Source organism: Apodemus sylvaticus, chromosome 17 (genome assembly GCF_947179515.1).
Source record: "Apodemus sylvaticus chromosome 17, mApoSyl1.1, whole genome shotgun sequence".
NCBI classification, from domain to species: Eukaryota; Metazoa; Chordata; class Mammalia; order Rodentia; family Muridae; genus Apodemus; species Apodemus sylvaticus.
Window position 1 is genome coordinate 52280683 of NC_067488.1, and position 22507 is coordinate 52303189.

Genomic DNA, 22507 nt, shown 5'->3' on the forward strand with positions numbered 1-22507 from the left:
CTTAGACTTCCTGCTTCCCAAGAGCCCAGGGAGTCACTGTTGGAAAGAATAGAGGCTGAAGCTTCACCCGCCGGGACCTCTAGTGCAGACCTCCTGAACTGAATATCTTGGTGGCCGAGTGCTAGGAAAACCACAGCCCCAGTCGTACAGAAGCTGTGGCTTATGAGAAGTTGGCACCGCTTGCCCCAGGTCTCCAGTGGACACTCTAATGCCCGCTCACTTTCTGGTCCCCAATCGGCAGCGTCTATGGTCCCTTAAGAGACACCCCACCCTGCCTTCCTCATCTTCTCCCCTCCCTTTCATCTGGAACATACAGGGAGAAGAGATTTTTCCCTCGGGGCCTCTCAGGGTCTTGGGTCCTGACTGGGTGTGTCACACTGAGCAGAGGTTGGCTCATTGTCCCTTCTGCCTGTGACACACTCTGCTCCCTGTAAAGGACTCAGTGTCTCTCCACAAGAGCCTCAAAAGGACAGCCCCTGGGTCCTTTGGGGGGTTGATCTGTCCCCTCAGTGATCACTACCTGTGGAGACTATGGATGGATGGCTCCTGGCATGCTGAGGAGATGGGAGAAGGGCTTGCATTCTGGACAGTACCTCAGATGTGCCCTGACCTGTCTGGTCACCGGGACTCCAAGAAAGATGGACGCAGGGCACTCTTCACATATGATGGGGAGGACAGACCCCAGGTATTTGCAGGCACATGTGGATAGGTTTGTGCAGTTACCAATGGGGATGGGGGGGGGGCGGAGGTGGGTGGTGTGAGCCCGTACCTCACTGCAGCCTTTCGTAGTGTGTTCTTCCAACTGCTCAGCTTCCTACCTGTGAACTGGAAAGCCTTGAAACCCTTTTCTCTTAGGAGTGCTAAAGGGTGTGATAAATGGAGCTTGGGGCGGGGTGGGGAGTGGGGGGAAGGGCAGCCTCCCTGACAGCCCCTCTGTGAGATACAGACCCACCCTTCTTCCCTCCTCACCTCTTGAAGTTTCTCAGACTGGTCACTAGGTGGCGCCACAACCAAGTAGCGGCCTCTCCAAGGACCAGGAGGCAGTTCTAGAGATGGTCCGGCCTGGAGATGGACTAGGATGGGCTGGCCTTCAGCCTAGTGGGCCACACTCTTCAGCAATCAGCCACAGGGCACACCCAGTCAGACTGGATCTCAGACAGACAGTGCTATGGATCATATTTACACATAAAATCGTAGGCCTCCTGTGGTACTCACGGATCTTAGCCCTTCCTACCGGATCTCTAAAGGAAGTCACACGGACAGGTTGTCCCATGTCACCCTTAGTTGGCCCCAGACCTGAAACAGGATGATTCCAGCCCACTATCTGTGAACTCCGTTTTTTACAGGGCAGCCGTGGTCCCACCCGACCCTGAGAGGGTGGCAGGCGCTCAAACCACCTGGAGAGCCTCTCTGTACCCAAGTTCAGATCACAGGCTCCTCCTACCAGCTAGTCTAATTTAAAGGTGGTGCTTACTAAATACAGGTGTAAATGCAGAGGTGGGCTGGGAGGGGCGGGATGGGGTGGGGCAGGGTTGATGGGGGGGAGAAGAGGCGAGGCCTGAGCTGTGGACCAGTGGGCGGCTTCTGAAGAAGCCGGCTTACAGGAGGAAGGCAGAGGAGGGGAGACCCTGCTGGAGGGATCTGATGGGTGGGAGGGGAGATCAGCTGATCTGATGGCCATAGCATATGTGTGAATCTCTGACTTACATCCATGGGAAGTGAATGCTGAGTGTCCCTACATGGCCTCTCTAGGCTGCGCTCTGTTCAGCACAAGGAACAGGAAAGCACTTTATAAATCAAAGCCACACACAGCCCAGACATCTGAAAAGGTTCTCAGGGGATCAATGGTTGGACTAGACAGGGAGCTCCAGACAGAGGGAGCAGTGTGAGGAGACAGGGACACGGAGTGGCAGGAGAGTGCGGGGGCTGGTCAGTGACAAGGACAGGTTGTGGAGATCCGAGCTGGGACTCCGAGGGGAGCCGGGGGAAGGTCAAGGGAGGGCTGACATGGCCGCAGATCGGGTGCATGAAGGCTCAGGAAGAGCTGGCAGCCCTGACCCGGGCAGAAGGTAGCAGCCATGGCAGCACCGGGGTTCTCTGCCTCAGGGGGCCTGGGCTGCATGCTCTCTGTCCACCTGTTTGCTCAGGCGTATGGTCAAGCAGTCAGCCCTGAGCTTTAAAACCAGCCTCTGCTAGTTTTCTATGGCCAGAACTCTCTACATGCCACCAATGGGGTAACAGCACCTACCACTCAGATTTATACACCAGGAGCACCATGCCAGGCCCACTCATGCACAGTGCGGACGCTCATGGCTGTGTAAGATGCTGATGAGATGGTGCTGTGGAGCCCAGGGATGGGCACTTCCCAAGGGACACACCTAGGCACACAACCTCATTCTCATCTGCATGGACGATTCTGTCACGTGCTTCCCTTTCACAGCAAGAAACCAAGGCTCAAGGGCTTACTGAGAGGAGACCCAAGGCCAGGTGGCCTGTGTCTTGTTTTGATGCCCTCTGAACTGCAGCTCACCTTCCACCCTTCACCATCAGTTCCTGAAGACCCCGAGGGCCTACAGTCTTTCGGAAAGGTCCCCTGCTGGCGTTGGGAAGTTGGCCCTGTGGTGCCCTTGGCGCCAGCTTGAGGCCAGGCCAGGAGAAGTACGTGAAGCTGGCTTACCAGCCAAAGGAGTTGTTTATGGGGTGGGAGGCTCATAAAAAATAATGGGACGGATTTATTGTCTCCGCCTTGAGGGCCATTCCAGACCGCACAGGACCAGGCCAGGCCTCTTCCAGTAGCACCATAAATCTCCACGCTAAGTGGCAGGGATGTCCGTCCTCCCGCCCACCTGGTCTGTAGCAGATGAGAAGGAAGAAGGTTCAAGGAGACTGCAACTACGTGGCCTGTCCCAGCTCCCACAGCCAGTGATAGAAGGCCTGGAAACCGAGCGGGGATGATCCTGGCTCTGCAGGAGCTACAGTGGAGCCCCTGGAGCACAGGCCTGGCTTGCTTCCCAAGATGCAGAAATCGTATCTGGGAAACCGACAAGAGGCCGCTAGCCGTGTACACTCACAGGATGCTAGGCCATGGCTTGGCTGGGGATTCCTAGGTGGGAGAGACAGGCTCTGTCTGGGGGCTTGCTCATCAGAATCTGGAAGTGAGGAAGAGTTGGCTAGGGTACCAGAAATGCAGCCTTCCCCATCTTTTTTTTTTTTTTTTTTTTTTTTTTGGTTTTTTTGGATTTGGTTTTTTCGACACAGGGTTTCTCTGTGTAGCCCTGGCTGTCCTGGAACTCACTCTGTAGACCAGGCTGGCCTCGAACTCAGAAATCCGCCTGCCTCTGCCTCCCAGAGTGCTGGGATTACAGGCGTGCATCACCACCGCCCGGCTCCTTCCCTGTCTTTAAGTGCCTCCACATAGCATGACAAGGAAGGGGGAAGCCATTTTTCCTCAGGGGGCATGGCAACACTTACCTGAGGCACTTCACTGGGTGGCTGTGGCCATCAGGGCAAGCCCCAGTGGAAAGCCACTGAAGGAAGCTTAAGGAGCTGGAGGTAGGTTTGGCAAGGGCTCCTAAGGCTGATGTGGGGCTGAGGAGGGTCATTGTCTGGTCAGTCTTCAGGACAAGGTCAAGTGAAAGTTAGAAAGGCCGAGTTAAAGACAAAGGGGGGAGCCGGAGGGCCAGCCTTGGGGAAGGCAGTAGGAGGGGCCTGGATTGCACTGGGGTATTACCTCAGAGGCTAATAAACTCCAAGCCCCTCAGGTGGCCTCTGCTAAACAACCCCTAGCCAGGCCTAACTCCACTGTGGCCTTGGGTAGTGGGCTCAATTCCCAGAAGCAGGCAAGCTTGGCTTTCCCCACCTCCCTGAGCACAGCCAACTTAAGTAGGTAGGTACGCCAGGCACGGCTTTGCTTCCGTGCCTCACTAGTCTGGTTATTGGTTGGAAGGATGTTTCATTCCTAATCCCAGCATGTAGGAAGCACATGAGACTCTTTCAACTTCACGCTAAAACAGAACCCCTAGTACAACGGTATAAAAGGCGGAGCCTTTGCGAATGATTGGACTGGTGGGTCTCAGGGGTGAGACAACCTTAAAAACAGGTACAGTCCCTTTGCCTCCTGCCTTTTGTTACATCTGGTTACAGAAAGAGGCACCATCCGTGTAGCATAGAAATCCTCACCAGATATGGAATGTTCTGGAGCCTAGTCCTTCAACTTCAAAGCCTTCAGAACAGAACAGAACGAATCCTGAGTAATTATGGCAGCAGGAAGGGACCAGAACAATGCACACACGATCTTCGCTATGGACAGATTGAGTGAGCAAATGAGTGGGTAACACCCCCCTTCATTCAGACCCCAGCAGAGGCTGGGCCCGAGTCACCCACACAGGAGAGGGAGGGGAGGGGGCTCTGTACAAGCCATTCTTGAAGAACGTTAATCACACACCAAGTCGGATTCTGAGCAGGATTTGGCATTTTCAGCTTCTAAAAATGTAGGAAATTGGCCATCACATATAAGGCTCTGGGCCATATCTGGAAAAAAAATTGACTAACTTTTCTCTTGGTCCCACTGACTCCTAAGGTTTTAGGCTGTCAAAGAACAAAGCTTTGCCTTGTTCAGAGGCACCCGCCATGGAAATATTCAGCACCTATGTGACTGAGTAACAGGACAGTCCGAAGTGTAAACCTGAGGTAGACAGGTTCTCTGACGAGAACTGTCTCCTATCTGCTTCAGACATCCTCACACACTCTTTTCAGTCACGCTCCTGTTACTTTCCTCATCAGTATCCTGACATTTCCCAGTCAGTCACCCACCTGTCACCTCTTCCTCAGCCATTCTGTCACACTCCCTCAGCCATCTTTCTGCTACTTCTCCCTCAGCCTTTCCTTTACCCACTTTCCTTAGCCACTAACCTGTGATCTTCCTCTTAAACATTGTCACATTTCCCTCAGACATCTTCTTGTCACTTTCTCTTATTGTGTTGTCACCTCTTCTCACTAGTCTCATGCCACGTTCTCCTCAGCTATGCTGCCATGTCTCCACAATGTCTGTCACTTTTCTGTCAGATACTTTCTTGTCTCCTCTTCTGTCGGCCATTTTCTCGTCATTTTTCCCATTAGTCACCTGTCACTTTCTCTTAAGCCATTCTGCCATCTTCTCCTCAGACACCTCTGTCACATACTCAACCATCTTCCTGTCACCTTCCCCTCAGCCATCTTCCTGCCACCTTCTCCTCAGCCATCTTCCTGTCACCTTCCCCTCAGCCATCTTCCTGTCACCTTCCCCTCAGCCATCTTCCTGTCATGTTCCCCTTCACCACCCCCTGCCATATTCTTTCTATCAACTTCCCATTAGCCATACTCCTGTCATCTTCCAGTCAGGCACCCTGTCACACCCCCTCCCCAGTCATTTCTCTTTTACCTTCCCCTTGGCCACCTACTTCCTCTCAACTATCTGCCTGCCACCCTCCCTCAAGCCATCCTGTTCCACACTCACGTACCTATGGAATGGCTTGGAGTGTGGCCCAGCTCCCCACGTGCCTCATCCCCATGTCCTGCCTAAGATGGATAGGATTCTTGTGATCAAATACACCTCCTATATCCACTTCTCAAGACCGAGTGAGCAGAAATCCAAACTCCTGTCAAATACAATTTCTTGCCTCTCTTGCTTCTGGCAGTTAGGAGAGTGGCTTTAGGCTCCTGGGGCCGCCCTCTCCTTTAGGCCATGAAACCTCCAGTAGGGTGTTAAAGAACATGCTAACACCTTAGATATTAAAGCGCATGGGAATGGTAAGGGGGCAGGCTGGGTGAGGGGACAGGCTGGGCGATGGAGCTGCTGCTGCTGCTGCTGGACCCAACAGGGTGGAAAGGGGTGAACGGCTCTGGGGAAGGGAGGCAGAGGACTCATGGTCTAGGTGAGGCTGGGAGCAACTCAAAGGCTGTCATGCAAAGTCTCAGGCCTAGGACAGAGTGAGAGCAGGTCCCGCCAGTGAGGCTGCATGGTGCACACAGTAGGGTAGACACTGGTACCCACTCTGCCAGGCTCTGGTCCCCTCAATCAGATGGCACTGGAGGGCAATGGTCCAGAAAGATGACAGAGAAACCTGTGTAACACTCTGGCCAGGAGTTCTAAGCTTTTTCTTCCCCCTGAGTTGTTTTTCAGGCTGTTGGTCTATGGCCAGATGATCCCGCTAACCCCTTGTTATCTCTTTCCTGCCACAAACTCCTGTTCTCCCCCAGTTTCTTCCTGCAAATTCCTGCCTTGGCATGCCAGCCCTCCTCGCTCCACTTGTGACAGCTTATTTCTTTCCTATTTAGCTGCCGGTTCTCTGAGGCTTCTCCAGTCCTCGCTCCAAAGCCCCCCCCCCACCAGCCCTGAACTAACCTTGATACCCTCAGTTTGACTAGCCTACTGGTCCCCCAGATCTATTCCTTGGGGCATGTGCCAGTTGATTAGCATATCACATCCAGGCCTGCACACATCTGGATAGCACAGACCCAACATCAGCTGCTAGAATGTTGGATGGAGAAGATATTCCTCTCTTTAGATCCCCACTGCTTCTTCCTCACAAGAGAAGTGGGAAGCCATGGGGTGGCAATGGTTTCTTTAAACACTGTGGGGAAGCCTGGGAGGTAGTCAGGACTTGAGCTCAGATCTCCTGGGTTCGAGGCTTGTTACTACTCCAAAGAGCCAGGAACCCTGGACCTGGAATTTTCATGACTCTGTCTGTGCCATGGGAGTGGCTAGAGTCCACGTCATAAGGTCCAAGGACTCCACACTGGCAGTATCAAGGCTAAGGATCAGTGAAGCATCACTGAAGACTGTAGGTCTCAGTTTCCCTGGATGACCCAGTGGATAGCCACTGTTCTGCTACAGTTACTTAGTGATTTCTTTCACTCTCAGAAAAGCATGGCTTGGATATTAAATGCTAGAGTCCTCCTGAGTCTCCTCTGACCCATCAGCACTAGGCAGAGAGTATACTTGTTCTTAAATGCAGATTCTTCGTTTATTACATGTGTGCAGGGGGATTGATACATGTGCTACAACGTATATGTGGAGGTCAAAGGCCCACTTGCAGGGAATCTGTTCTCTCCTTCCGCCATGTGGGTCTCAGGAGTCTGTCTCAAGTTACCAGATTTGGTGGTGGGAACCTTTACCTGTTGAGCTATCTCATTGGCCCCAAATACAAATTCTTGACCATGGTGTTGATTTAAATCTGCACCTAACCAAAAGGCACAAAAACACATACACACTGTGCCAATGTTGACTTCCTGGCTTGGGATTGTTGTCTAGCTACCTAAGGTGCTGCCTTTGGGAAAAACTGGATAGACGGCACATTTGAACCTCTGTTTTCTTTTTGTTGTTTGTTTGTGTTTTTAGTTTTTGTGAATCTTGAATTATTTCAAAACAAAAAAGTCGTTAATATTTCTATTATTTGGTCTTCAATTATATTGGGGGTATTTACTCTTCCAAAGTTCCAGATAAAATAAACTGGTCCCCAAATGCCTCCCTTGTGGCTTTAATAAGCACAATAGCCAAGTGTAGCTTAACCCAAGGTCATTTTTCACACAACCGGACCCTCTGAGACAGAATGGTGTCTAGACACTATGAGCGTGGCAATGGCAAATCTGCAGCGATGGCACCTTCTAAACAATCTGAGAGCCACTCAGCCATTGACCTGGACTGAAATGACTTCTGACCCTTAGAGCCAGACCTGCCACGGATCGGTGGCATGTGACAGCCAGCAGTAGCAGCATCAAAAGACACATGTTCACTTGATGTCCAGAGGTTTGGAGACATTCAGCTTAGGGAAAAATAGCAACACATATTTTCAGTCTCTAGTAAGGGCAGTTTTCTGTATAACTGGCTACATGCAACTCCTGAGACCCACCCTCACCCCTACCCTGTGAGTCTGTGTTACTTCCTATATTTGTGGAAACAAGGTGATGTTTCCACTGTGTTGCTCCACCCCCTGCCAAGGCTGGCCCACAACAGGTCTCCAGTGAGGCTCTAAGCACAGCCTTGAGGTGTGGTTTCCTGCACAAGAGGCAGGCACACCTCAGCATCAGCATTGGCCACTAGGGCTGGTCAGGATGATGATGCTATGACGACACTAATGTACTCAATGATGGGATTGTGGTTATAGTGGCTCCACTGGTGACCCCTGAGAGAAGCAAAATTTCAGAATTCTCAACGTGTTTGTCTTAGCTTAAAGTCATAGAGGAATTCATAGTAAGTCTTGTTTTAGACTGAAGAAAAAAATCACAAGGCCCAACCTAAGATCTGAAGGCTTGTGAACAAGGAATTGAATTAGTAAATGGGGAGATGAGAGCATCACCTTTCTTCACACAGCTGAGTTCGTGGCCTTCAGAGGCTCCTCCAGATCCAGCCAGTATTGGTTAGACTGAAGGAACAACCTCTCTCCTGAGGAGAAGGGAAAGGCACCCAGGAGGCCATATCTTCTTGGATGTGAATGTGACATACTTTAAGGATAGAAAGGACAGGGGTAGATAGACAGTCCAAGATGTGTGGCCAGGTGTGTGGCTGACCTAATGCAGCAGAGGCTGGGCTGAGTTTGGAGTGGCCCTTGGGTTAGGGCCAGAGGAGGCATTGATGGCACTTGGGTCAGAGGCTGAGCTGAGGGGTGTGTGGGTTGTCAGGGCATCAAAGACAGCACCAGGAAGTCTTAAGCAGAAGGACTAGTCAGATTCTAATAGTCCCAGTGTCTTCTCCCAACAAGCCTGAGCTGTTGTCCCATGTCAAGTCAACCCATACCAGAGATCCCTGGACCAGAAGGAACTGTCTATACACTGTCTACATACTGATTACACACTGTCTACATACTGTCTATACACTGTCTACAGACTGTCTGCATACTGTCTACACACTGTCTACATACTGACTACACACTGTCTATATACTGTCTACATACTGACTATACACTGTCTACATACTGTCTACACACTGTCTACATACTGTCTACATACTGTCTACACACTGTCTACATACTGTACTATCTACACACTGTCTACACACTGTCTACATACTGTCTACATACTGTCTACAAGTCACCCCTCCCCTCCTGGGTAGATTTTTACACTTGGATGCTTCGAAGTACTTTCCCTAAGGGCTGAGACCGAAAGAGGCAGAAATGACAGCAGAGGCCCCAAGGGATCTGAAGCCAAGAACCTAATACTCTCAACTCAGCCTGGGCCTGACCCATGAGCCTCAGGCCAGGGTTTATGCTGGCGCCTGGGAAGCCAGGCTACTCAGAGGGCTGAGCTGTGTGCCCTTGTTTCTGGGCCAGGAGCCCAGACTGACCTTGGCTTACCCCTCTCACAGATCTAATCAAAACCAGTCTGTGCTTTGGGTGGGAGGGTAGGGGGAGCCCAGAGATCCGGAGGGAAATTAGCCCGGTCAGGTAACATGAGGAATCTAATTTGCCAAAGCCTCTGGATCCATCTGCCTCCTCAGGAGCCACAGAATCAGAGGTCATGTGGGAGGCAAGGAGCTCCATCCTAGCACTTCCGGGCAGACTCACTGCCATGGATGACACCATAGTGGGCACTCACAGCAAACATGGGCTGTGCCTATCTAAGAGGCAGGCCACCTGCCTGCCCAGGACCCTGTGTCCTGTCTTCACCCAGGCACTGTGCACAGTTAACTCATGTCTCTCGTTCTCCTTGTCCCCTCTGTGCCACCCTCCTGAGCCTGAGCAGTGCCACTGTTTGCCTGGCAAGATGGCCTCAAAAAGTTCCCCCTGAGGTTTTGGATTGGCTTTGTGGCCCAGATTTTAGAAAAATCCAGAGTTTTCACTTAAAATTTCCAATAAGAAAAGGGACCTTCTTTTGCCCACATGCTCGTCAGTGTAGCTGGGGTTGAAGTGCAGCTCCTGTATTTTGGCCAAATCTGCATTTCTAGTTTTGTTAAAATCCAGGGGAGCCTTTGGGGGGGATAGGCTGTGTGTCCAAAGCTATACCCAATACCAGCCAGTACACCAATCTCTCACTTCCAGTCTCTAGAGCTTCCAAGTTCTCCTAGAAATCATCTGCAGTCTCACACACACACACACACACACACACACACACACACACACACACACACACCTGGCCCAGTGAACCGCTTCAGACTTCCCACAGGGCTCATTTTCATGATTTGATTTCAGTACAACTTTGCTTCCACATAGAGGCCTTCAGCGCTGGCCACTCTCCCACCACCTGCTTCCTCTCTAAGGAGTCTTGTCACCTGAGCAAATTACAGAGAGCACATCTGCTCCCCTGACCTCACATCTTCCCAGAGGAGTCAGGCCCAGCCTGCTATGAGCTGTCTGTGGTGGTGTTCGGGCCTGGGCCCTGGTAGCAAGTCTCTTTCTCTCTGGGCTGTTACCCCCTCCCCCTGACCCCACCCCATGTCCTGTGGTTAAGACAGAAGCCTGTGACCTCTCAGCCCAGCAGATGCTGAGAAGGTGAAGGGCCAGTCACAGCGGCTCTCTTGTACCCTGCCTCTGTCCTCTCTCATAGTAGAGGTGTAGTTCAGTCACAGCCCGCCTAAGGCTCTCTCCAAAGCTGGGAACAGAATGCTTGCACGCGCTGGTGGACCAAAGTTCCTGGAGTATGACCCAAAGGTGCTCTGAGAGACTTCCCCCATCACAGGCAGGACCTAGGGCTTGTCACGTGCATCTCCCTTTCTGTCTCATGAGTCTGCTTCTTACAGTCTCCGTGGTCTCTGGTCATGGTGTACATCACCTGCGTCCATCTCGGACTGCTCTGCCTGGTGTCACTACAGCTAGGTGGTTACCAGGAGCAGGTTAGACAGGTGAGCACCTGCCTGCCTGAGACCACCTGTGTGGTGGCTCTGGTGTCTGGAGCAAGCATCAGGAAAACACTGAGTTTGGCATTTCTGTCCTTCAGAGGACATTCTGATGGCGGGGGTTAGTGCACCAGACTCATCTGCAAGGAAACTGCAAAACACACCCAGACGGTCTAAGAATCTACTAGAATATTTCTGGTTTCCTGACCCAACTTTTTTTGTTGTTGTTGTTTTGTTTTGTTTTTTGGATTTGGTTTTTTTCGAGACAGGGTTTCTCTGTCTAGCCCTGGCTGTCGTGGAACTCACTCTGTAGACCAGGCTGGCCTCAAACTCAGAAATCCACCTGCCTCTGCCTCCCAGAGTGCTGGGATTAAAGGTGTATGCCACCACCGCCTGGCTCCAACATATTTTTAAAAAAGGTTTTTGTTTATTTGTTTTTTTGTCTTGCCTTTTATTTTCTCAGGAATCATTTTCTAGCAGAAACCACACACAGTGTCCTGGAATTCCAGTTCTCAATCTCTGGTAACCAGCAGGTCACACTGGGTTTTCCTTCTAGTTTCAGATACCTTGCTGACCCAAATCTATGTCCCCTTGTCTCGTGAATGAGGAAACTGAGGTGAGGCTTGCTGAAGAGTAGCCCCCGAAAGGGATGATGGAGGCTCTGGGCTCACCACTGGGCTCTGCTGAGTTGAGCTGAGCTTAGCACAAGCCTTCTTAGCTCCCATCTTTAGCCTCAAACCTCCAACTCCTCCTTCCTCATCAAAGCTCAGTTGTGGGGGAGAGACAGTGGGCTGTTATTTAACTTCCTCAGGCTCCAGCCTTGGCTGTTTAGGACAGTCTGGCTCCAGAAGCCTTGGTGCTCTGCATTGTCCCACCAGGCCTCTCATCAGGGGTCCATAGGCCTGCCTTAGGACCTGGAGCTTGCTTAGCAACGGATGGTGCCTTTGGCTGTTCCCTTGGCTCAAGTTCCATGTGTGTGTTGGCTTCTGAGCAGCTCTGCCCCGCCCCGAAGCCCTGCTGTCATAAGCTCAAACTTCAGCAAACTTCAGCACCGGACCATTAGTGACCCAGCACCAAGAACTTTCACCGACTAGGCTCGGCTAGTGACTAGCTCTCTCCCCAGCCCACCCAGCTCCAGCCTCCTCAGTCACCCTATCCCATCTGGCCTCCATAGGCAGCAGGCTCTCACTTCTGAGGTCCTTCGGCAGGCCGGTGGCCAGGAACATGCTGTAGATAAGCTCCGCTGCTAGAGGCCCATGGAGACATAAGGCGACACCAACCCTTTTTTGAAGAGGTCTAGAGAACATGGGGCCATAGCCAGTCACCGAAAAGGAAGCCTTCTTTGGTCATATCTACCGTGTGTGTACCTACCACATATAAACAGGGGAAATAACAACAGTTGGCGGAGGGAAGGATCTAGAAAGATTTTCACAAAGAACCAACATTGATAGCACAAAATAGACACTGAGGCCACCACTGAACAGCCCCCCTCCCCCCGCTGGCCTTTAGGACCCTGGAATCCGTACATAAAGCACCGCGTGTTTCCACAGGGTTGGGAGGCATGCCTGGTCCAATGCAGGCTGTACTTACCATTGGAGCGGTGTATGCAGGTGTGTTGGTTGTCACTGAGAAAGAAGCCACTGTGGCACTGGCACTCATAGCTGCCCATGGTATTGACACAGATCTGCTGGCAGCCACCGTTGTTGTCCTGGCACTCATCCACATCTTCAAGAAGAGGAAGAGAAGGGGAGAAGAGATGTCACACCCGGAGTTAGTGGGTTGCAGACACAATCAATGTCTCCATCAGTAAATGAAGGGTTCCACCCCATTGTGCCACACAATAGAGATACTGCATGGGCACACTCCATGACACCAGGCTATGGAGTTGCTTTATGGGTGTATTCCATGGCACCATGCTATTATGGTGCGGCATGGCAGTACTCCTTAGTACCATGCTATGACAATACCGCACAGGGGCATCTCTATAGCACCATGCTATGGGGATCCTGCATGGTGGTACACCAGAGGTATTTCACAGTACTCTGTTATGGTTTGAATATGCTTGGCCCAGGGAGTGGCACTACTAGAAGGTGTGGCCTTGTTGGAGTAGGTGTGTCACTGTGGGTGTGGGCTTTAAGACCCTCATCCTAGCTGCCTGGAAGTCAGTATTCTGCTAGCAGCCTTCAGATGAAGATGCAGAACTCTCAGCTTCTCCTGCACCATGGCTGCCTGGATGCTGCCATGTTCCCGCCTTGATGATCATGGACTGACCCTCTCTCTTACCTATAAGCCAGCCCCAATTAAATGTTGCCTTTCCAAGAGTTGCCTTGGTCATGGTGTCTGTTCACAGAGTACAACCCTAACGAAGACATACTCTACAGGCATACTGCATGGTATTCCTTCACAGTCAAACCACAGAAGCAGCCAGTTACCAGGGCTAGAGGGCTGTGGCTGCTCTCTGTGTGCCTAACATAGTTCTAAGCATCCTTCCCATGTTAACTCCAGTCCTGCAAGAACACTCTCAGACTCAGATATGAGCCATTCTACAGACGGGGAATCTGAAGTCCATGTGCAAGGCTACATGGAGAGTGGCAGGGGCAGATTTAGAACCCCGGACTGACTCCCACGCCTGGCCTCTCCTTTAACACCACGGGCCTCCTGTCCTCAGGATGACAGTGCAGACTGAAGCGTCTCCCCACCACATGAAGCTTGGCTGGCTGCCGCTCACCATTCCATGCTTTTTCAACCCACCTCGAATTTACTGCAGGCAGCGCAAGACCCTAGAGCCCTGAGGGAGAGGCTGGAGGCCCAGGCGGCCTGCACCACCCTGAAGGTCCCCTTTTGGCAGATTGATTTCAAAAGCCCGGAGGGTAGGGGAAAGATTTGAAAAGCCCCTGACCTCTGTCTGCCAGGACTGCCGGGAAGGCGGCCAGAGGGCTTTCCCACTCAGCGGGAGGCACCAGCTCAGGGCCCAACACTCACTTCTGACCAGAGGCTGCGGGCACAAAGGGTGTGCCGCGCTGAAAGGGCCTTTATGGAGCTCTGGTCCTGAGCAGAACAGCATGTTTCAATTACCAGAGTCATAAGCCCCTACTCTGTCAGTTTGTTTAATGAAAGAAGGGCTTCTTAAACCTTAATGTCCCATGGCTGTATTGTCATTCCAGGAGACAAATACATAAAACCACAAAACAATGTGTATGTGGAGCTACTGGCTGTATCCAGCCAATCTCCAGCCTTCACTTCAACACACACACACACACACACACACACACACACACACACATGCGCACACACACACACACACACACACGCACGCATGCACACACGTGTGCACACACATACACACACACACACACACACACACTTCCTTTTCATGCATACATGCATGCATATACACTTTGGCACTGAAAATTTCCTGTGCTTCTGAACACAGACACCTTTTGCCACTGAGACCAAAAGGATGCGGGAAGGTAGGGGCAGGCGATGACCTGCACTGAACTGGGGACAGCACGGCTCTGTGGCAGTCAGCTGGGTCCCATTTAGGCTCCGAGGACTGCAGACCACTTAACCACCCAGGAGACTGCGGCTGCCTTTGAGGCCCACAGCGTGGAAAGTCATTACTCTCTGGCAAGCTCAAATGTCAGCCGTGTGGCCGTCAGAGGAGGGAAACAGAGCTCTCGGCTCTAAAAGCCTCCGAAGTTTCCAGCTCACATGTAAAGGTGACTCTTGCTGCGAGGAGCAGCTGATCAGAGGCTGACCTGGGGGGCCAGGGAGACGGGCAGGCATTATTAGTTCTCTGAAAAGCCTTCCCTATGGTCTTGTTGATGATTCCCTGCCGGCCCAGCCTTACCAGCACCTTAGGGCATCCCAAAGTGCATGGCTGCCACCTCTCCTTTGTGCTGCAGGAGGGGGACTCTGCCTCCAGACTGTGGCTCCTCCACACTGGGCACTGTCAGGTCACCTGAGCGACAGGAAGCCAGCATCCTGGACACATAGTGTGGATCAAGGGGCCTCACTAGAACCTCAGAAGCTCATGGGGTGTGTTACCAACTGCATTTCATTCAGGGGACTCTTAACACTCAGGAAGCTGCGGTGACCTGGGTGACCCGCACAGTAGGTCACAGCAAAGGCAGGACTCCAGAGCAAGAGCCGGCAGCCACCTTGTGAGGCTGGCTGTACCTCAAATGCATCCAGGCTGGTTATAAAGAACCTGCTTCCTCCTGTGCCTGACTGAGTCTGGGACCAACTTAAGCACACACTCCTAAGACTTATAAGACATAATCCATGAGCAGTGTGGATGGAAGAGTGAGTGTCTCTGTGGTGAGTCCTATCTCTGGCTCAACACCACTGTGGGCTGGGGAGGGGGGCACAGATTGGCACCTGTGCTTGGGTCTTAGCACATAGCTGACCATGAGCCCTGACCTTGGGACGCAGCCAAGACCTCTGCCATCTATCACTGCCTTCTTCTCCTGGCTCTGAGACTCTCGGCCTCTCTGGTCCAAGCAAAGTCTCTTTTGCAAGTGAAACGAAGCGGATATGGACGCTCCAGTGCTGGCTTCATGGGGCAGAAACGCTGCCTTGGCCCAGATGCCCCATCTGCAGTCATCTGGCCTGGCCCAGCTTTGCACCTCACTGAAAGCAAAGAACCAAGGCAGTCGACACAAGGCACCCACAGGCCTTCAGTGATCTGTCAGGGTGGCTGCGCTGTTGGGACAGGGCTGTTTATACTAGCTGGGAACAATGACTGGCCAACACTGATGAATAATTTGAAACAAATGCAAGGCCATGTAAACATGTCTTTCCCTTGCTCCCAAATGATAAAACCCCAAGATTAAGCAGGCGGGAAGAGAGAGCTGTCCTTCCACACCCTTCTCCACAGTGTCCAAACAGGGCCCCATGTCCTCCCCAAGTAGGAGAAATGGGGAACTGCCCTCTGCCCCGTGAGTCCCTCTACAGCCTGAGACCACACTCATGATCTCTTCCACAGATACTTTACACCTCAAGATTTTTGACAGGATTCCTGGGGGCTGGAGAATGATCAGCTGGTGCAGTTTGGGATCAGGGGAAGTCTGTCTTCCACCCAGGACAGATAGGGTTCACCTGGCAGAGCACCACAGGGACACAACCCTTTGGTTGTCCCTTGGAGTTAATCAGAACACTGTGACCCAGAACAGGGTTCATCCTACTCACGAGAGGAGCCTTCATGGCCAGAAGGGAGTCCACACCAGGCACTGGGTTCCCTGAGATCTGCTCTGCCTGCACAGGGGAGTGCTGGGCCTTGTCTCCAGGAAGTGCCAAGACTGCAGACTGTCCTCTAGGAAGAAGCTCTCTGGAGAACTAGGGTACAGGCGGGCTTTCTCTTCTCTTTACCGAATCATGATTGTTCTCACTGCTGGACTGTGTGTCTGCTCCTGTGGGGAGTTCCCCTTCTCACTGACCCCCCCAATCAGAGGCAACATGATGCCTTGTCATCACATAGAAGGATGCCAATGCTAGCTCCAGCCCCAACTCAGACAATGCTCACTAGATCCATCTAGGAGCCACCCCTTCCCCCAAGCCCTAGCACAGGGGCTGGTCTTTATGATCCCCAACTCTTAGAAGAGAACAGATAAGGAAAGAGACTTTCTCAAAGCTTCAGGGAAGCAGAGTGCTCTCCTGTCAGTGACAACAACCTAGTCAGGAGTTCACAGGGCAGAGGGCAGTTCCCCATTTCTCCTCCTCTTTTTCTCTGTCTGTCTGTCTGTCTCTGTCTGTGTCTGTGTCTCTGTCTCTCTCTCTCTGCTTTAGTACTTTCTTCCGGATTCCCTGCTCTGGAGGCCTTACCTCCCACTTCTTCCCTTTGCCTAGACCACAGGTCCTGCTGCGCCACACCTGCCTTGCACGGGGATAGGTCTTTATCACTTTCACAACCTGCTTGGGGCAAAGCTGCAGGCTGGGGGCTGGCAGAGCAGGAGGCCATACCTGACAGTCCAGGGAGGGCTTTCTAGGGGTGATATCTCAGCTCTCTTCAGAAGGAGGCTGCTGCTGCTGCAGAATACTGTCTTGGATCACCAGGCCTCCAGAGGGATGACTCTGCCCGTTTCTCTCAGTATCAGAATGTACCCCACTCATAGACATATATCCTTCTCCAGGGATAGGTTCATCTCCTCAGATCCAAGATCTTGCCCCCTTTCATCCACAAACACTATGCATTGGTTAAGAATGACTACAACTTGGGGTTAGATCAGGGATCAGGGAGGGGAAGCTGCTTGGAGGAGGAGATGTGAATGCCTGGCTTTCAGTACAGGAAAATAATGTGACCCAAAGTTAGAGGATTGGCAAAGAAGAAAGGACCTCTGAGCACTGCAGCTGCAGGAGAGTTCTGGAAACCCCCAAGGACAGTGACTGGCTAGGCCCTGCATGCTGACAAAGGCAGCTGGGAAAGTTAAGCCCTGGGTATGGAGGTATGTCTTGAGCTGAGTTCTAACTTCTTTGTGACCCATGACTCTGCAAGGCTTCCCAACACTCTGAGCTCTGCTGGACCTAGCGAGCAGAATGATACTCTTGGAGAAGTATCTTGACAAGCTGGGTGTCACTAACCCTTAAGGCTTCAGCAGGACGGAACCCATGTATAGTGAGACCCAGAGGGGCTCTCTCCAACCCAGGCTCTGGGATCCTGTAACAGCTAGGGTGGCATGGGGATGTCTTGTTTCTATCCTTCTCCTCTATAACCACAGCGGGGCTTCCTAGAAGGCAGGCAAACTAAACTAACCTAGGCACTGAAACTAAGCTAAGAAGATTCTAGGAGGCTCTAGAAGAGACCCTGAACCAGGTAGCAGGGCCAAACAAAGGACATAGAGCAAACAACTTATCTTGAAGCCCCAGCCTGTCCAGAGACACCAGGACCAGCCCGTACCTTCTGCAGGGTGAACAGGTTCCCTTCCTTAACAGATAGAGCGTATCTGCTTGGAGACAGCAAATGGGAGTGGGGGAGACGCCTGGCTTCCTCCCCCGAGGGAACCCTCTGTAACAATATTGTTTGGTAATTGTTCCTTCACTTAAAGGCAGTGACTGATGGTGGGTGGGTGTGCCGCAACACCCAAAGTCATGGCAGACCTCACACATTACAATCTGGCTTGAGCCTCACCTGGCCAACCAGGCCCAAGAAACACCATGTTTCCCAGAATTCCTTTTGTCTCCTACCCCAACAGTCACCAGGGCTATGTCTAACTTGTCTTCCACACTTAGGCCATCTGTGTCCCCAGTTCCCACAGCACAGCCCTTGTCAGACCTCAGTGACGCCCCCTCCTTACACATACATTGTGTGTCTTGTACATAAGCTTCCCCGGGATGTGAACTTCAAGGGTGTGGCCAATGAGGACTTCAGCTCTGACAGAACATGGCATCAATGATGGCGCTGGCGCCTAACAGTGTCTCTGGGGTCACTCACTGCCCAGTACAGGCACAGGTCTGGCACTGACACTGGAGCAGGCAGCCTTTAGCTGTGACTCCTGCTAGGCCTTGCTCTGTGCATACTACGCTCACTCTCTAGCTTTGAGGGGTCATTTCAGGGCTGGGGCGCACTCATTGTGGTTGTCTCTCACAGGAAGGGTCTCTGAGGCCAAGCCATAACTTCTGGAGGCTGTCTGCAAAAGGTCTGTGGTTTGCTACCGAGGGCCGCTGCTTGGCCCCAGGTGAGGCCAGTTGTTTTTATTAATAGTGGACTGTTTGTCGTCTTTTGGATGAGGAACTCGAGTTCGCAGTTATTTATAACTGAAAATTGCTCCTCCATCCTGCTTCGTTTGCTTTGTGTTTTCCCATGAACACTCACAATTTGACACAGAGACTCTGTGTTTTGAGTGGACCCCACCCATGTGTCTGTGGCTCCACTGTGTGTTGGGCCTTGCATGGGCTCCAGCGTCCTGTGGGCGGGCACCGAAGTTCAGGCTCGTTGGCGGAGTCAGGCCCAACCTCCACCACTGAGCTCTGCCACCTGGTTCTGGCAGAAGCAGTGCACCCCCTCCCCTCCCCCGCTCCCTTCTGAAGGGCAGCTGAGGCAGAAATGCCTCTTGGCTATCGAATGACTCTTGCAAAATTGCATTTGATGAGTTAAGTGTAAATATATGAGAACCAGATGGATTTGATTTCGGGTAAAATACACACGGGTCTTAGAGATCCGGGGCCTGAGTTCCGACAGAGCCAGAACACTCCTGAATTGTCAAGAGCTCTGGCTTGGCAGGCAGGAGGGATAAGCAGGTCATGGTGGACCTATCTACTTAATGCCCTGAGTGTCTTCTGAAGCCTTCTCCTGGGTCCCCTGCTGGTCAGCATGGAGCAGCCTCCTGGGCTGGGCCCAAGTCTAAACTCGGCTGAGAGATGAGGCCTGGGCGGAGCTCAGCTCTCTAGACCAGCAATATGAAAACCCCCAATCCAGCTCTGGAAGGCCAGGCTCTCCTGGAGCTACCTGTAACCAGGCACTGCTCCTCTGGGACAGCCCTGCCTTCTGAGCCCAGCGCTTGCTCCCCCCTCCCACCCCCACCACCGGGGAACAAGTTTTCTGCCTAGCTCAGACTTTGGGCTCCTTGCCCTCAGAACTGCCTGTGACCCTGTGACCACTGCCTATGGGGTCTGAATCTTTCCCCACAGGCCACACCAGATGGGGTACTAGTCAGTGAGTGACTGTTCTTAGAAACTGCTGAGGTTTGTAAGGCCTGGGTTTCATTCTCCGTAAGGCAGGGGTCGGAAGGTTGGGAGGGAAGGGAGCATTAAAGAAAGCAGGGGACCAAATCCCCCAGCACCTGATCAGGCACACGTGCCTACCAACAAATGCGAGCAGAGCCAAACAAAGACGCAGTCAGTGTCCTGAATCTCTGGGGATGGCAGGCATGGCGTGCTCGATAGCCAAGTCCCTTCCAGATCAGAGAAGGGACAACGAGCCACGGGAGAAGCTGGCCTGGCCTTCTGGTCTCTGAGCGGAGGAGTTTCTTAAACTGTCTCCCTCCTGAATGAGCTTCAGGCCATTCACCTCCCAGAGGTGGAACTGTGCGTGTGATCTGCTTGCAGGGTGTGGGACAGCCTTCTGATCGCACATTTCTACAGCTGCTTTTTAGAATGGAGATGCACTTCACACTCCAGTGTGTACCGTAGAAATCATTTATCATACTCACTGTGCCATGCAAAACCATCACTACTAATTCTAGATCCTGACCTTCCCACCAAACAGTATTGGATGTGCCCCTTCACAATGAATCCCAGGGACCCCGAACCCCAGGTCTCTGTCTCTACATATTTACCTAGTCTAGACATTTCACATTGATAGAATCGTATGTTATCAATGTTATAATAACTATAATACATCTATAAAATAGAATAATTATAATACATTGTCATTGGCTCGCTTACACGGCATCATGTTTTGAAGCTTCCCCTGGGCGTGGCATGTATTAGAAGCTTCATTCTTTTTTATGACTGAGTAATATTTCCATGTCTATATATCTGCCGCAGTACTGGATTCTCTGGAGCTGGATTGTAAGTGGTTATGAGCTACCTGATGTGGGTGCTAAGAATCAAGTTCAGTCCTCTAACAGAGCCATAAATGCCTTAGCCACTGAGCTGTCTCTCCAGCGCCCCTTTATCTAACAGTTTTCTGTTAGGCTATAACACTTTACATCGTCACCAGCAAAGTGTGAGACTTCCGGCTCTCCACACCCACACAGTCAGTGCCTGTTTGAAAGGCCACTCTAGTGAGTGTGACCTGGTGTCTCCTGGCTTCCAGTCACACTTCCCTGACTACTAACAACCTTTAACAGTCCCTCCTCCACCTCCCTCCTCCACCCTCCACCTCCCACTGCCCAGTGGCCATTTGCATATCTTCTTTAGAGGACTCTATACAAATCCTGCTCCTTTTGTAAAATCTGGGTTGTACAACTTAATGCAGTGTGACTTAGTGGCTCACAGTTGAGGGAAGTTTTCTGACAGCGGGGAATTCCCACTCTGTCCACCCTCCTTTACCAAAGCTGGGGCCGCTGAGACATGAAGGCTCTACCCAGAGCGGAGAACAGGTAGGCTCCACCCTTTCCCTTGTGTTCTTACTTTGGGTTTTACTGCTGTGAACAGAGACCTTGACCAAGTCAACTCTTCTAAGAAGAACATTTAATTGGGGCTGACTTCCAGGTTCAGAGGTTCCGGTCCATTATCATCAAGGAGGGAGCATAGCAACATCCAGGCAGGCATGGTGCAGGAGCCGAGGGTTCTACATCTTCATCTGAAGGCTGCTAGTGGAAGACTGTCCTCTAGGCAGCTGGAGGACAGATGATGGTCTTAAGCCCACACCCACAGAGTCACATCTACTCCAACAAGCCCACACCTCCTAATAGTGCCACTCCTTGGGACAAACCATCACACTTGCCAACATAATGCTCTGACCATGTCCTGTGGGAGCATCCTCTGCTCTCAGAGCTGGCACCTCCTCTACCATCCTCTAAGCCTGGACAGTGGCTAGTGTGGTGCCTGCCTTTGGATGTCCAGCAGACACGCCTGACCTGCCAGAGGCTGGGCTGCTCTCCCACCATCACCTCTCACGGAAGAGCAGAGGTAAACACACAGCTGCATTAGGCACCGAGCCTCTCTCTCACCACAGAGCCCCCAATTCAGTCACTTGGCCCAGTCACCTGACTATAAATCTCAATCCAACCTTCCCATCCCTACATCTAGTCTCTGGGCTGTACCTGCTGCAAAATCCTCAAAAACCCATCTCTCACCTCTCCTTGTGGGAGAGCTGGCCAGCCTCCCTTGCTCAGACCCACATCCCTGCCTTTCCCCTTCACCCCCCATAAGAGACCATGTTACTTACTTCCTAAAGCCCTCCCCCAAAGCCCACAAACAGGCTTCCCTTTCCCCGGTCACCAAAGGCGATCCCTCTGGCTGTATGCCCAACTGCTTGGCAACTCCAGTCTGGCCAGACCTATGGTGTCTTAGTTTCCTGTTCAGTTTACTGTGATAAAATATCTAGCCAGCAAGCAACCTAGGGGCCCAAGGTTTTATTTCCACTCCTGGTTCTAGGTTACAGTTTATCATCGTGGGGACATGGCCGCAGCAGAGGCTTGACAGGGTTAGTCACATCACATCCATAGTCAAGAGAACAGAGAATGACTGTATGGATACAGGTTCTCAGTTCATCTCCTCTTTTATGCCAGAGACTGGTCCTGCCCACACTTAGGCTGGTCTTCCCACATCAATTAATATAATCAAGAAGTCCCCCATAGGCAAGCCCACATACCAACCTGCTCTAGAGGGCTCTCACGGAGACACTTCCTGGGTCCTTCTAGTCTGTGTTAAGTTGACAATTAAAGCTAACTCTCATACATGCTAAGACCAGCTCTCCAGCAATCTCTCAGTACAGTGGGGGTGAGACGGGACTTTGCCTCAGTGGGGTACTAGTTCTATTCCAGAAAGATCCCAGCCAGCAGCCTGCCTATAATCCACACGTGGGTGACAGAGCAGGGACAGGAACAGGACTTTCCTCCTCATGGGCCCCACACAGCACAGACAGCTGTAAATGTGACCCTGGCCGGACATCTGTGGGAGGCACTCAGAGTTTTTAAGAATGTCTTTTGATGAGGATAAGAATGGAGGTCTGGCGGGGGAGCGAGGGCAACCAAACAGACAAGGCATGGAAACAACTCTGGGAGCAGAAGGGAGCTCGCGGTCTGGCAGGACCTG

General features: G+C 52.0%; 1 protein-coding gene across 2 annotated transcripts in view; it reads right to left on the minus strand.

The window, feature by feature from the left end:
• Scube1 (signal peptide, CUB domain and EGF like domain containing 1) overlaps window positions 1-22507 on the minus strand; it is a 121812-nt gene that overhangs the window by 62543 nt on the left and 36762 nt on the right. For both annotated transcript variants that reach the window (XM_052161693.1, XM_052161694.1), the window contains exon 4: window positions 12398-12532. In XM_052161693.1, coding sequence (XP_052017653.1) covers window positions 12398-12532 — 135 coding nt within the window. The remainder of the gene's footprint in view (window positions 1-12397; window positions 12533-22507) is intronic.